Source organism: Macaca thibetana, chromosome 9, assembly GCF_024542745.1.
Source record: "Macaca thibetana thibetana isolate TM-01 chromosome 9, ASM2454274v1, whole genome shotgun sequence".
Taxonomy (NCBI): domain Eukaryota; kingdom Metazoa; phylum Chordata; class Mammalia; order Primates; family Cercopithecidae; genus Macaca; species Macaca thibetana.
The window spans coordinates 24,793,994-24,809,162 of record NC_065586.1 but is presented as its reverse complement, the minus strand read 5'-3'; the positions used below and the strand labels follow the sequence as shown (position 1 = coordinate 24,809,162).

The following is a 15,169-nucleotide window of genomic DNA, read 5'->3' as shown; positions in this document are numbered from 1 at the left end:
TAATTTTACATTTGTTGATTTGTGAGAATAGAAAACGTTAGCTACATTACTGAATTAGCATGTGTGTTACATTTAATGACCTTTCAATCATTTATAGAATATATTAATAGGAACTATAGATCCCTTAACTATATAGAGGGCAGTTGGTTCTTTCTAATATATTGAAAAGACACTTAGAAGATCTTCTTTTGTACAAGTGAATTTCAGCAATTTTACAAATCCCATTTGTTAGAAATAAGAAAATATGGCCATGAACATCAGAATTAGGTCTTTTGATGTGATTTCTCTGTTGAAGAATGAAGATAAAAAAGAAAATTTTACAAAACAATTTCCTGTTCAAAAATGTTGTTCTAAGTTGTTTTTTACCCACATATTTGCCATGAGCTTTAGCTTCACACTACTCATAACTCTGCATGTGCATTTTTGATGGTAAAAACAAGTACAGTAACAACAAAATCAGAGCAAACAAATACTCCCAGTGGGAACTGAGCACACAGTCAAGGATGGGATTTGGCCTCTGTACAGTATTTTTGGTTACTGTGGCCAAGTACTTGATAAATACATTTCATTTTAGAAGTTATTTTTGTCAGTTTCTTTTACCTATTGACATTTTTCATTACCGATTAACTTTTCCAATTTCCTTTACTTTTGCAGTTTGCTTTGGTATTTACAAGTTTCTTTGACCATTTGCAGGGGCTGAAAAAGAACTGGGAAGAGGTGCATAAAGAATTCCAGTCCCTCTCGGTCTTTATAGATTCCATACCAAAGAAGATCCGCAAGCAGAGGCTGGAAGAAGAAATGAAACAACTGGAACACGACATTGGTGTAATTGAAAAGCACAAAATTATTTATATTGCCAATAAGTAAGAATGGATCTTTAAAGTATAGCAATTTCAATGCAGGGAAAAAAAACATGGAAAATATAAAAATAAAACTCCACGTTTTTCAAAAAGGAAAATACTATGAAGAGAATAAAAATAGACTTAATCAGAATGCTTAGGCAATGTGCAAAGAATAATTGAGTTATTCACTTACACAAGAAGAAATTTTGTTTTTACTAGTGTCACCTTTTCCACATATAAACTATTACATTTGAGAATATGTGTTCCAGTTCCACAATGTAATTCATTATTATTACATGTTTCACATAAACATTAATTTCTAGGTACTGAAAAATAAAGTCAGCACTCAAAACTTCACTTTTTTTTTCCTGCAGTGCATGATACCAACAGCACAACTTTGAAAACTGTTAAGTATTTTGAACTGGAAATGGTAACATGTGCCTTCTTACTACTCTAAGTGTCTCCAACACATTGTTTCTGAACTCCACAAATGCAAAAGATGTATTTTCCTGTGGCCCATGACATTTGCAGTTATTCCAAGTGATAAATATTTTCAGTATTCATAACACTGTATATGATGAAAGGCTTCTATTTGGAGGAAGAAAAATTAAGAAGACAACTTACAAAATCAAGACTACAACTTGTAAAAGGCATCACTGAGGATGATTAAGGAGAATAGCCTCCTTTCTAGCATACTAACTTCGATATTCTTGTTTTATTCCACAACTCACTATGCATATCTTATTTAAATGTTTTTTTTCCTTTTGGTCCTTTCTACTTATCTATTTTATGAATTCTAAAGTTACATTTGTAAGATTACATAATCTATTAAGCAATAAGTTTATGTTAGTAGAGCTGTTTTCAACCCAAAATAAGAAAAATAGCTCTAAATATCTAGGAGGAAAAAGTTATTTTATGAAATTTTAAATTAGAAAAATTGGGTAAAATATATGCAACTATAAAATATCAGAGAAGTAACCATTCCTACTACTTACACTGGTTTTTATCCTCTGGACAACATGAAAAACAAAATATGGGAGTCTTTCAAGCTTTTTTTGCAAACACAGAATTTGGAAGCCTTATAGAAAAGCTTATTTTGGCTACTTAAAGAAAAATAGTTCACATACAATTTTTTTGAAGATTCACTTGAAACTTGTCTGTATGAGTATCTTTATTCCTTTATTAACTTAGGGTGGATATAAAATAAAGGATAATATATGATACGTTCTCACTTACCAAGAATGGTTGGTTGCTATTTAGGGTAGGCTAACAGCTGTGATAGTACACTCCAAAATGTATAATTACATAAACATATATTCAATTCTTGCTAACATAGCAGTGCTTTGCTGTGAGCAGGCCAGCAGGAACCCTTTTCTGCAGTCACTCAGGGACCCAGACTTACAGAGTGGGTAGGATGCACCTGATCCAGAGTTAGGGAGAGGCATGTACAGGCCAGGCCTAGAAATGATGCATATCATTCCCGTTTGCATCGCTAAGTAAGCAACTTAAGTTACTTTAACAAACTAACTCCAAATCTCAGTTGCCTGATACAGATACATTTTTCATGTACATCACTGTGCAATGCGACCAAGGGTGGGGGTATAACTCTGTTCCCTCAGTCACTCAGGGGCCCACTCTCCTTTTGTCTAGTGGCTCTGTTGATCCAGGCAGCCTTTCTCTGCCAGTTCAGGATGAGATGTTTAGGTAAGTATTTTATTTGTGAAATGATTGCTATACATACTCATTTTTAAATAATTCAAAATCGGTAGCAATGCAAAAATATTCTAATTACTTTAGCCTTATGGATATTATGCTTTGAAGTCATGAGTGGGAGTTGCCTTAAATGTTAAAATGAAAACTTTGTGGTTTTAACAGCTAATTCTTTTGCCTTCTGTAAATGTCTACTAAAGAATCTAGACTTTTCTCTATGGTCTACACTGTTGTCCTAGATGGACATTGTTGCTTTTCTTTCACACAGCCTTCAGAGTGAAACATTCCCATCCATTGTTCCTGGGAGGGTGATCCCTACCATGGGATCCCAACTTTGGATAAAGCCAGTTCAACCTCCCCCAATCCATACACATATATACCTGGGTCATCCTATCACCCAGAAGAGGGACAAACACCTGACTTGGACAGCTGGCCAGTGACTGATCAGATTCTCTCTCTCTTGAGAGCATAAATTAAGAGACATGGAGACTGCAGTCACTTGGGAGTAGACACCTGAAACTAAAAAGTCAAACTTCATTATGCAGCTAGTTTGACTTGGTTTCTCTTCCTGTTCAAAGGAAGAATGGGTAGAATAAAGATTTGATGTGGTCTGGCCCCTTGTCTGTGATCTTTTTAGCTTGATTTCTTGAAATGCTGCTTCTTCCCTACCCATTGTAACTGGCATTCCGATAGTACTGAGGTACTAGAGGCCTCCCAGATCTGCACACATGGTTCCCTCTGCCCAGAAAACTGCCTTTTTCTTTCTCTCATCCTACATAGCTGCCTGGCAAATCCCTAGTCTTCATCAGCTCACATCACATTTCCATGACAATCCTCTTTGATTCCTCAGAATCTGGTCTTCCTTTATGGCACTGGTCATATTGTATTGTGCATATCTGGTTATTTGCCTGTTTTCCATGAAATTGCAAGCTTGTGGGGGAGAAGACACTGTGTATCTTTTCATCTACATTCCTTAGAATCTGCAGGACAGCTGGTATAGAGAAGATACTCAAAAAATCCTTAATGAATAAAGTAATGGACCGTACCCAAACATGTATTTTAATGATCTCTTGACATTATTATCATGACATAAGTCAGAGTTGGAGGATAGAGAATTTGACTACTAAACAAACCAGATGATTCCATACCCATCAGTTAACACATAATCAAAGTAGGAGGAGGCAATTTCACATAGTGCTTAAGAGCTCAGATACTGAAGTCAGGTGGCCTCTGGTTTGCATTCCAGCTCAGCTGCTTATTAAGTATGCTACATAACCTTTCTAAACCATGTTTTCCTTTTCTGTAAATGGGGTTGTTAACCCATTCCATGATCTGTAGAGTTATGATAAGAATGAATGGAACAATATGTGCATAACAGCATAGTCCCTGGCATGTAGAAAGACAACTTAATACTATGACTTACTATTAAGAACTCTCAATTCCATAGTCCTTTTGTCCAGTTGGTGCTAGGCCCATTAACATCAATAGAATTTCCCACACCCATAAAATCTGGCTGCAGAAAAGGACTTGTTTGAACTGCTTAGAAGTTCTAGCCTGAGATTAGCCTAGCCTGGTTAATCTCTTCAGTGGCACACACAGATGATAACTATATTTGGTAACTTTTATCTCTAGTAACTGGCAAAAATTTGGCAATACATCCTAAGTTACTCAGCACAGGCATTCCAAAAAGATAGATAAGCTTAAATCAGTAATGATGCCAGAGTCACTGAGAAAGGTCTGCAAGGTTGTGTCCAACAAAGCCTCATGGGTGATATTTATTAGTGAATTAATGTGTCCCAGGACCTGACCTGAGGACCCATGCTTCCCTGTTCTCAGAAACTCAGAGTCAGACACACATGAATTAAAGTCTATGTGAGCATGAGTTATTGCCCGAACATCAATTTTTAAATTAAGAAATACCTCTCAGCTAAATAAATCTCCATAATAAGTGCATTCTGTCCCAGTTGTCAAGCTATGTGGGAAGAAAAATCATAATCAAAAGGTACCTTGGGCCAGGCACGGTGGCTTACGCCTGTAATCCCAGACTTTGAGAGGCTGAGGTGGGTGGATCTGTTGAGATCAGGAGTTCAAGACCAGCCTGGCCAACATGGTGAAACCCTGTCTCTACTAAAAATACAAAACTTAGCTGGGCATGGTGGTATGCACCTGTAGTCCCAGCTACTCAGGAGGCTGAGGCAGGAGAATCGCCTGAACCCAGGAGGCGAAGGTTGCAGTGAACCAAGATGGCACTGCTGCACTCCAGCCTGGGTGACAGAGCGAGACTCCATCTTGAACAAACAAAACAAACAAAAAATACCCAACAAGTACTTTGGCTAAAACAGAGCCAAGAGAAAAAAAATTATTTTGTAAAAAGTCTGTCAGCTGATATAGCTCACTCATTATCATTCAACCCATATTGACTGCCATGTGCCAAGAACTGTTCTAGTTGCTAGGCATATAATGGTGAACAAAATAGCTATGTTGGGAAGACAGAAATAATCACACAAATATAATGCATTTATAATTAGAAATTGAAATTAGTGTTTTGGAAGAAAAAAAAAAAAACAACAGGATGCTATGCAAGAGAATATCAAGGGAATCCTAAATCAGATTTTGTAGGCTCTGACATTTTAAATGAGACTGAAGAATTAGTGGAAGTTGGGAAAAGCTGAGAAGAAAAGGGTTGCAGAGGGGAAAGAATTCCAAGCAGAGAGAAGAATGTGTGAAGGATTTGGGGCAGGAAACCCTTGACGGATAGGCAAGACAGCCATGGGGCTGGGGTGAACTTAGAAAAGGGGAGAAAGCTGCAAGCTGAAGAGGAGGAAAGCAGGCACCACTGATGCGTTTTAAGCAGAGAGGTGGCACGAGGCAGTCAGTATTTGTAAATGATCATTCGCTATGTGGACTGAAGTGGAAGATCAGATGAGCATGGGGAGACTAGTTAGTAGACTACTTGGTAAAGAAGATAGTGGCACAGACCAAGGTTGTAGTAGTGCAGATAAAGAGTAGCTGTTGGCTTCAATAAATATTTAGGAGGTAAAAATATAACTTGGTGATGGATTGAACGGGGGAAGAGGGAGGTTTCAAAATTGACAACCAAATTCTGATTTGAGCAGCCAGGCAGTGGGGCGGCAAGCGGTGGGGCTGCCGTTTTCTGAACTGGGAAAACCTAGGGAAGGAGCAGTTTAAGAGAAGAATGTGGTAAAGATATCAAGAATATGATTTTAAACATGTTAGGCTTATGAAAATTGTGGCATCTAGTTGGAAGTTTAGATCAAGAGACAGAAAGATACATTGAAAGAGCGAGAGCTTTGTATCAAAAGAGAAGTGGGGTAGACCTGTATGTTTGCAGATTCATCAGCGTGAATGAGATCACCTTGGGACAAACTGAGAAGGCAATGAATGAGCTCTCAGCAACTACCATTTAGCGGTAAGGTGGGAGAGAAGGAGTCCGTAGATGAAAGGCCAAAACAAAGTTTAGTGTCCAGAGAGGTCAAAAGAAAACCAGGAAGCCAAGAAAATTCAAGAAAGGAGCACCTTTTCCCTAAAGTAGATCCTTGACAATGGGAATGACATTCTCAACACCCTGGCCAAGACTTTCTCCTGGCTCTGAGTAGGACACAGGTCAACGTCTACACTGATACCCTGGCCTCTGTTTCATTATTTGTAGTCCAAACTCCACCATTGAATCCTTTGCTCTTTCTAGACATGTTAATGCCATTAACACTAGTCACAACATTAGTATGGGATCCACCATGCCTATTAACACAGTCCACAGTAATACAGTTTGAATACCAAATTGAAGGAAACTTTTCAAAAGGTCAAAGACATTTTTCAGCAGTTAAGGAGGCCAGTGCTGGTGAACATCATAAGTAACTCTCAAGAGAACCATCTAATTTCGCTCCTTTCCAAGTTCTTTATTTGATTTATTTGTAAACACTAGTTACTCCCTGTAAGAGACAAACATAGATCAGGGGGAAAAAAAGAGCCAGATAATTTTTCTGGAGAGTTAGTTTCTTTCTGTTGAAATGTGCTATGGTTTAAAAAAAATCAGCAGGTCTGACTGACAGCAAGTTATGTAACTTTTGGAAAATCACTTAGTGAGTCTCAGCCTCATTTTCCTTATCTGTAATACAAAGAAACAGAACCAGATTTTGTCCAACCCTCCTTCCAGTCCTAATGGTCCATAACTATAAAACTCTAAGACTATTTCAAGTTACTGCAAACAAGAGTTTGGTCTTCAAACTGATCAGAATGCAGGAAAGCGCTGGTGGATACAGAACCAATGATTTGCACCAACACGTGTCAACCCAAGAACATGATTTGACAAACTAGAAAGAATGTTAAGTAAAGCAAGAACTGTCACTAATTTTTCAGTGTTTTCAGATGAAAACTTCCTTAACAACAGTCATTTGAGGTTTTCAACCACAGAGTGTTACTTTTCTAAGTACTTTAAATACATGGTCTCTCTAGGAAGCCAGTGCTATTATTTATAAAAAGAGAGAGAGAGAGAGAAGGAGAAGAAAAGAAGAAGATGGAGAAAAAGAGGTAAAGGGAGAGAGAGAGGAGAGAGAGAAAGAGGGAACAGGAGAGAGAGGAGAGAAGGAGAGGGATGGGAAAAGAAAAGTAAAAAAAGGAATGGCATGTGTTCTTTTATCTAGAATGAGAGGTTCCAATGATAGAAGAACATTCTATGCTCTTAGGACAATGTCTGAGGCCACGAATAAAAAAAAAACTGTGTGTTCATAATTTTAAAAATTGTTGAGTGAAGCCAAAGGGAATAGCATTTTTTTCTTTCTACATAACGTGCTTGATGAGAAAGAACTGAGATTAGCAACAGAGTAAGTGAATACCAATTATACCTGCAAACTGAAAGATAGTGTTTCACAGGACTGGTGTAAAAAGGCCATGCACATACTAATTTTTAAAACTGCACATGCAGATATGGCCTTTAGATGTAGATTTTTTATTCTAAAGGAGGTGCCGATATAGAAAACAAGGGTAGTATATTTTTTCTTCAAACTGCCTTACCTTAGGCACTCAAGTCAGTGATGTCTGTGAAGCAAGAACATATACTTATCTAAATGATATTGCTGATGTGAAAAACATCTGTGGAATTCTTTTGGAATAAAAAATATCCATCCCATTCCTGAACTTCTGCTACCAAGTTCTCTTTTCTTGAGACAACTAATGTTATCAATTTTTAATGTAACTTTTCTATAAATATTATATAAAAACAAATGTGTATATATATACACACAAACATAATAATTACACACACATATGTATATTCATCTCACTTTTTAAAATTTAAATGAGAGCATGCAATAACATTTGCCTTTTTCAGTTACTAATGCTGTAAAGCTCATTTTTTTATTCATACATATTCTTCATTCCTTTTTGTAGATGCATGGTGTTGAATTGTGTAGGTGTATATATTTCACCAGTACCCTATTGATGGACATCTAATTGTTTTCATATTTCCTATTAAAAGCAATGTTGCAGTGAATGAGCTTGAACATTGCACTTGTTGATTTTATTAGGAACTAATTTTTACTTTGCTGTTTTTGCCTGTGTGTGATTAGGTAATGTATATACATGACCTAAAATGTATAATTTACCCAAAGGTAAGTAGGAAGAAGACATCTTTCTCATGTCCCTTCCACATAAGCAACCACTATGACCAACTTCTTATTGTTCTAAATGGATACATTCTATGCATATAAGTAGCCATAGTATGAAAATAATTATACATGTATCTATAGAAGAATTACACCTATTTGACAGATACTTGGTTTTCTTCTATCATAGCCTACAAAGATCAGAAGACTCTTGTGATAAAAGGCATCATGTATGAGTGTAAGCCTTTATGTTAGGAATAGCTTTTTTATTGTTTCATTCTTTATCAACCACACACCATCAATATTGTGGATCTCATTAAGAAAGCAATGCTTTCCTTGATTTTCAATGCCTATGTTTTTATTCTGGATGGAAGAGGGGCTATGGATATGGGACACTCCCTGCCCTGTCCTTGGCCACACTGTGTTGAATTTTCCAATTTGGATTCATTGGTAAATTCGTTGGTTTCATCTGGACAAATGCTTTAAAACAAATTCCCTGGCTTTTTGCAGAATTATTGAGATGACAGGCAGCTGCCACCCACTTAGTAAGATGATGTTCAGTACTAACTAGTAAGAATGCTTTATAGCCGGGCACGGTGGCTCACTCCTGTAATCCCAGCACTTTGGGACGCCAAGGCAGGTGGATCACCTGAGGTCAGGAGTTCAAGACCAGCCTGGCCAACATGGTGAAAACCCTGTCTCTACTAAAAACACACAAAAAATTAGCTGGGCGTGGTGGCGGGTGCCTGTAATCCCAGCTACTTGGGAGACTGAGGCAGGAGAATCACTTGAACCCAGGAGGTGGAGGTGGCAGTGAGCCAAGACCACGTCATTGCACTCCAACCTGGACAACAAGAACAAAACTCAGTTTCAAAAAAAAAAAAAAAGAATGCTTTATAGATATAGATGATATAAACAGTGAGATGGACGAGTTAGGCTGCAAATTTTAACACTGCAACCATCTGAGTTCTGCTTTCATTATCCCAGTGGTGGGGTCTGCATTGGGTCAGCTGCTTCCTGTGTTTTGTGTTTTTCTCTTTCTTGATTGTATTTTTCCAGTGCTGAGAGTCTACTTGTTTATTAACTCTAGATTGCAGGCTGCATGCAGAGAGACCCTCCCTGCACACACAATAAAATCTCCACTATACACTTACATCTCTCCATGCAAACTGTACACTTCTTGCCTGAGTCCTTCTCTTCCATATGATCTTGCTAACAGGACTTAGGAGCAGTCGTTCTAACCCACCACAATATTCTGAGTTTTTCCAATCAGACTCCCAGGAAGGGGTAGAAAGGCATGTGGCTTCCCTTCTCTGACAGTGCATGTGACAATTTTACCAAATGTTTTGTCATGGAATAATAAGGTCAACAGCTTTACAGCCTGCCTAACAATCTTTCCCATCACTTAGATGTCACTTTATTCAATGACTATCATGAAGAATCAAATTATGATCCTTTCTAAGATGCTGAAATTCTATCAAGTCTTATCTCTCATAGGATTCTGTGCCAAAGATTCAATGTAGCTACTGTATTACCTAAGTAGACATCTGTATTAGTCCGTTTTCGCACTGCTATAAAGATACTAACCAAGATTGGCTAATTCATAAAGCAAAGAGATTTAATTGACTCACAGTTCTGCATGGCTGGGGAGGCCTCAGGCAACTTACAATCATGGTGGAAGGGAAAGCAGGAACATCTTACATGGCGGCAGATGGAAGAGCTGTGTAGGAAACAAAGGGAGAAGAGCCCCTTTTAAAACCATGAGATCTCATGAAAAACCATTATCATGAAACAGCATAAGGGAAACCACCCCCATGATTTAATTACCTCCCATCAGTCTCTCCCTCAACATCTGGAGATTACAATTCAAGATGAGATTTGGGTGGGGACACAAAGCCTAACCACATCAACATCATAACCATGGTTTGCTATTGTGTTCTCAAGGCCACTATTCACCGCTAGAGTTAATCAAGAGAAAGTTAACTGTCCAATTCAAGTTTCTTTCAAGCAAGCAAAACAAAAAACAGAAGGACCCAGCAGCTGTCTACTTTCCTTTCTATCCCCTGACTTTTCTGAGGCCAATACTGAGGACAAATCTTAATCTTGTGCAATTCCCACCCATGAGCTGTGCTGTTTTGGACTAATGTAGGTTTCTTTTATCTTTATTGGCTTTGAGAATGCAGTTCTTTTTTTTTTTTTTTTTTTTTTTTTTTTTTTTTTCTGAATAAGCTCGATGGCTCAACACAGCCAGCAGGCTTAGGCTTTAGGCCCAGAGCACCCTGGAGGCCACATGTGGTTTAATCTGGACAAATGCTTTAAAACAAATTCCCTGGCTTTTTTTCAGAATTATTGAGATGACGGGCAGCTGCCACCCACTTAGTAAGATGATGTCCAGCACTAACTAGCAAGAATGCTTTAAAGTTATAGATGGTAAAAACAGTGAGATGGATGAGTTAGTCTGCAAATTTTAACATTATCTTAGAATTTGGATCACCATCTCTCTGTACCATTAAATTGCTGTAATTCTTTTGTAATGTACCCAAAACATTATTAAAGATAGCTTTGGCACACCCTTTATGGAATTAAAATACAGTTGTAAATCCTGTGTTTTTTCTAAGTATATTTTATAACATAAAAATTAAAATAAAGAATGTGCCAAGATTCTAAACCTTCAAAATTTCTAGTTATTTCAGTATTAACCAAGCAAGCTGATGACAACTGATCATTATACTTTTTATAAAGTAAAAAAAAAGTTTTCAAAAAGCAAAAATATAAGCCAAATGCCTTAATCAGAATAATCCACTTTGTAAAATCTGCATTATTATATTGTCAGTTAGTCTTATGTTCCCAGCATTATCTCATAAGATATAAGGACATTTAAATAGTATCTGGCATTGATTCTTCATAAGACGTCTGCTTTTCTTTAAGAACTATTGTATTTTCCATGTAAATACAATTAAAGTACAGAAAGTGAGTTTTCAGACTGATATTTTATTATTTCCGACTGATATTTTATTATTACAATCCCCTTAATACACGTATTTGGGCTAATTTTCTTACAATAGATTTTTAAACTATATTGCACTTGTTAGTTTTTTTTTTAAATCACATCAGAATTCAAGCATTCTAGACAATTTATTCAAATGTTTAAAAGAAAACAAACTATAAAATTATTTACTAATATTTTTTCTGAGGATCTTACGGAGTGTGATTTCTGCCCCATTCTCATCTCATTGAACTTCTGCTCTCCTATAACATGTTCTAATATCATACTGTGCTTATTCAATTTTTTTACATGTCTGTATGTCATTAAACCTAAAATGTCATGGTACGATTACAGCCTGTAATCGTAGCACCTTGGGAGGCCGAGGTGGGTGGATCACCTGAGGTCAGGAGTTTGAGTCCAGCCTGGCCAAAATAGTGAAACTCTGTCTCTACTAAAAATACCAAAATTAGCCGGACATGGTGGCGGGTATCTGTAATCACAGCTACTCGGGAGGCTGAGGCAGGAGAACTGCATGAACCTGGGGAGTGGAGGTTGCAGTGAGCTGAGATCACACCACTTCACTTCAGCCTGGGCGAAAGAGTGAGACTCTGTCTCAAAAAAAAAAAAAAAAAAAAAAAAAAAGTTCTCATTATCTTATATCAAAGGAAAAAAAACCTCTAACAATTAATTGTCTTAATGTTTCCTTCTCTCTTCAAATTTTATACTTGCGGAAAGAGCCCTTTTAGACTTAAGATACAATTTTTTTCATGTATTCTTATAATTTTTTCATGTATTCTCATAAAAAGATTAAGGATAAGGTACAGTGGTACAATAGTCCTCCTGTATCTGTGGTTTCAGTATCTGCAGTTTTAGTTACTTGTGATCAACATGGTTAGAAAATATTAAATGGAAAATTCCAGAAATAGCAATCCATATGTTTTCAACTGCATGCTGTTTTGAGTAGTGTGATGAAATCTTGCACCGTCCTGCTCCATCCCATCTGGACCTGAATTGTCCCTTTGTTCAGCAGATCCACGCTGTCGACACTCCCTGCCCATCTAGTAGCACTTACTGGTCTCACTTAGTCTACCAGGCTGTCGGATCGACTGTTACGGTATCATACTGCTTGGGTTCAACTCTCAGTTCACCTTCATTTTACTTCATAATGTCTCCAAAGTGCAAGAGTAGTGCTGCTAGCAACTCAGATATGCCAAAGCAAAGCCATAAAATGCTTCCTTTAAGTGAAATGGTGAAAGTTATGGACTTAATAAGGAAAGAAAAAGAAATTGTATGCAGAGGTTGCTAAGATCTATGCTAAGAATGAATGCTCTGTCTGTGAAATTGTGAACAGCTTGTTGTTTTAATTGTTCTATTTTATTATTAGTGGCTGCTGATCTCTTATGTGCCTAATTTATAAATTAAAGCTTAATTTAGATATGTACAGAAAAAAATATATAGTATATACAGGATTGAGTACTATCTGCAGTTTCAGGCATTCACTGGGGGACTTCAAATGTATTCCCCGCTGATAAGGGGGACTGCTGTAATCCTAAAATATCCTTACATTCATAGCTGGATTTATCTTGATTACTATCCCACTCACAGTTGTCAGTGTCCATATTTTACCATATTTTCTGCACTGTCAGGAATGTTCCAACTTTTCACACAAGAGGACTCCAGCATCATCTCTGGGATTTTATTCCAAGCTACCAACTCCTCATCTGCATTTGATATTGGTCTTTCCTCCTAAGACAACCACTTCCTTCAACTAATATCAAATTCTGCCACTCTGCTCAGTTCTGGCATCTTTCTGTATACAAAAAACATTTCTTTTCCCAGGACAAATAGTAGTGCAATTTTTTTTTTTCTTTTTGAGACACTCTCGCTCTGTCACCCAGACTGGAGTGCAGTGGCACAGTCTTGGCTCACCACAACCTCCGCCCTCTGGGTTCAAACGATTCTCCTGCCTCAGCCTCCCGAGTAGCTGGGATTACAGGCACTCGCCACCACACTCGGCTAATTTTTGTATTTTTAGTAGAGACGGGGTTTCACCATGTTGGCCAGGCTGGTCTCCAACTCCTGACCTCAGGTGATCCACCCGCCTCAGCCTCCCAAAGTGCTGGGATTATAGGCGTGAGCCACTACGCCCGGCCTAGTGTAATCTTTTGTAAAGCTTTTTTTTTTTGAGACAGTCTTGCTCTGTTACCCAAGATGTGGAGTGCAATGGCGCCATCTTGGCTCACTGCAGCTTCCGCCTTCCGGGTTTAAGCGATTCTCATGCCTCAGCCTCCTGAGTAGCTGGGATTACAGGTGCCTGCTACCACGCCCGGCTAATTTTTTTGTGTTTTTAGTAGAGACAAGGTTTCAGTATGTTGGCCAGACTGGTCTTGAACTCGTGACCTCAGGCGATCCACCCGCCTAGGCCTCCCATAGTACTGAGATTACAGGTGTGAGCCCCTGAGCCTGGCCAAGACATTTTAAATGTCAGTTAAACCTAACATGCACAGAACCAACAGTAGACAAAACTCAGTTGAAATGACAATAACCAAGTTTGCTCCTGGGTACATAACGTCGCATACATCACAACTGCCCCCTGGTTGATGGTGATGTGAAACACCATTGATTTTAGAGATGTTCAAACATGAAAACAGCACATTGTAAGATAAATGGAATATACTCTTCTACCAAAACATCCCACTGCTTCCTAGATGTTACCTTTTTAAAAATCTGGCTCAGATTCAGCTCACTGTGCAAGCCTTCCATAATTAAAACCTCACTTGACACTTGGTATTGCTTACAGAACTCTATGTATCCACTACACAGTGGTATGTTACATTTGCTCCCTTCTTCGCAATAAATCCTCATAAGCCAGGCTATAATAATCCTCTTTGATATTGCTTGGGAGGCTTTCCAGATAGGAGCTGGGATGATGCCCTCCTAGGAAGTTACAGCTGAACTAAAAAGCAATGGGTGACCAGATGCTGTGGTTCACACCTGTAATCCCAACACTTTGGGAAGCCTAGCTGGAAGGATTGCTTAAGTCCAGGAGTTCAAGACCAGCCTATGCAACATAGGCTCTACAAAAAAATAATTTTTAAAAAATTAGCCAAGTGTAATGGCTTGCGCCAGTAGTCCCATCTATTCAGGTGGCTGAGGTGAAAGAATTGCTTGAGCCCAGGGTTTGAGGCTACGGTGAGCTATGATTGTGCCACTGCACTTTAGCCTTGGTGACAGAGCAAGACCCTGTCTCAAAAAAGAGCAGTGAGTGTCAAAGTGCCCTCTTTGATGATTTGTTTAATAAATATATAGTTTGGCTGTTGGATGTGCAAACGTTTTTTGGAGACAGAGTCTCACTCTGTCGCCCAGGCTGGAGTGCAGTGGCACGATCTCGGCTCATTGCAGCTTCTGCCTTCTGGGTTCAAGTGATTCTTCTGCCTCAGCCTCCTGAGTAGCTGGGATTACAGGCGGGTGCCACCATGCCTGGCTAATTTTTATATTTCCAGTAGAGATGGGGTTTTACCATGTTGGCCGGGCTGGTCTCGAACTCCTGACCTCAGGGGATCTGCCTGCCTAGGCCTCCCAAAGTGCTGGGATTACAGGTGTGAGCCACTATGCACAGCCCCAAACTTTTTTTTTTTTTAATAGAGACAGGATCTCATGCTGTCACCTAGGCTGGAGTGCAGTGGCACAAATATAGTTCACTGCAGCCTTGAACTCCTGGGCTCAAGTGATCCTCCTGCCTCAGCCTCCCAAGTAGCTGGAACTACAGGTGTACACTACCACACCTAGCTAATTTTGATTTTTTTTTCTTTATAGAGACAGTGTCTTGCTATGTTGCCCAGGCTAGTCTCCAACTCCTGGCCTCAAGTGATCCTCCTGCCTCTGCCTCCCAAAGTGCTGAGATTACAGGTATGAGCCACCACACCCTTCCCTGGATATGCAAATATCTTAAAGGAAGAATTCTGTCTATAATTCCTCTCTATCATCTGCCTATTTGAAAGAGTGTGTAA

At 38.6% G+C, this 15,169-nt stretch overlaps 1 protein-coding gene across 2 annotated transcripts in view; it reads left to right on the top strand.

Moving 5' to 3' along the window:
* ENKUR (enkurin, TRPC channel interacting protein) overlaps positions 1 to 3,609 on the top strand; it is a 78,733-nt gene extending 75,124 nt beyond the window's left edge. For both annotated transcript variants that reach the window (XM_050804855.1, XM_050804856.1), the window contains 2 exons: positions 694 to 863; positions 1,217 to 3,609. In XM_050804855.1, the coding sequence (XP_050660812.1) occupies positions 694 to 863; positions 1,217 to 1,223 (177 nt within the window). In that variant the 3' untranslated portion in view covers positions 1,224 to 3,609. The remainder of the gene's footprint in view (positions 1 to 693; positions 864 to 1,216) is intronic.
* Positions 3,610 to 15,169: the final 11,560 nt, after the last annotated feature.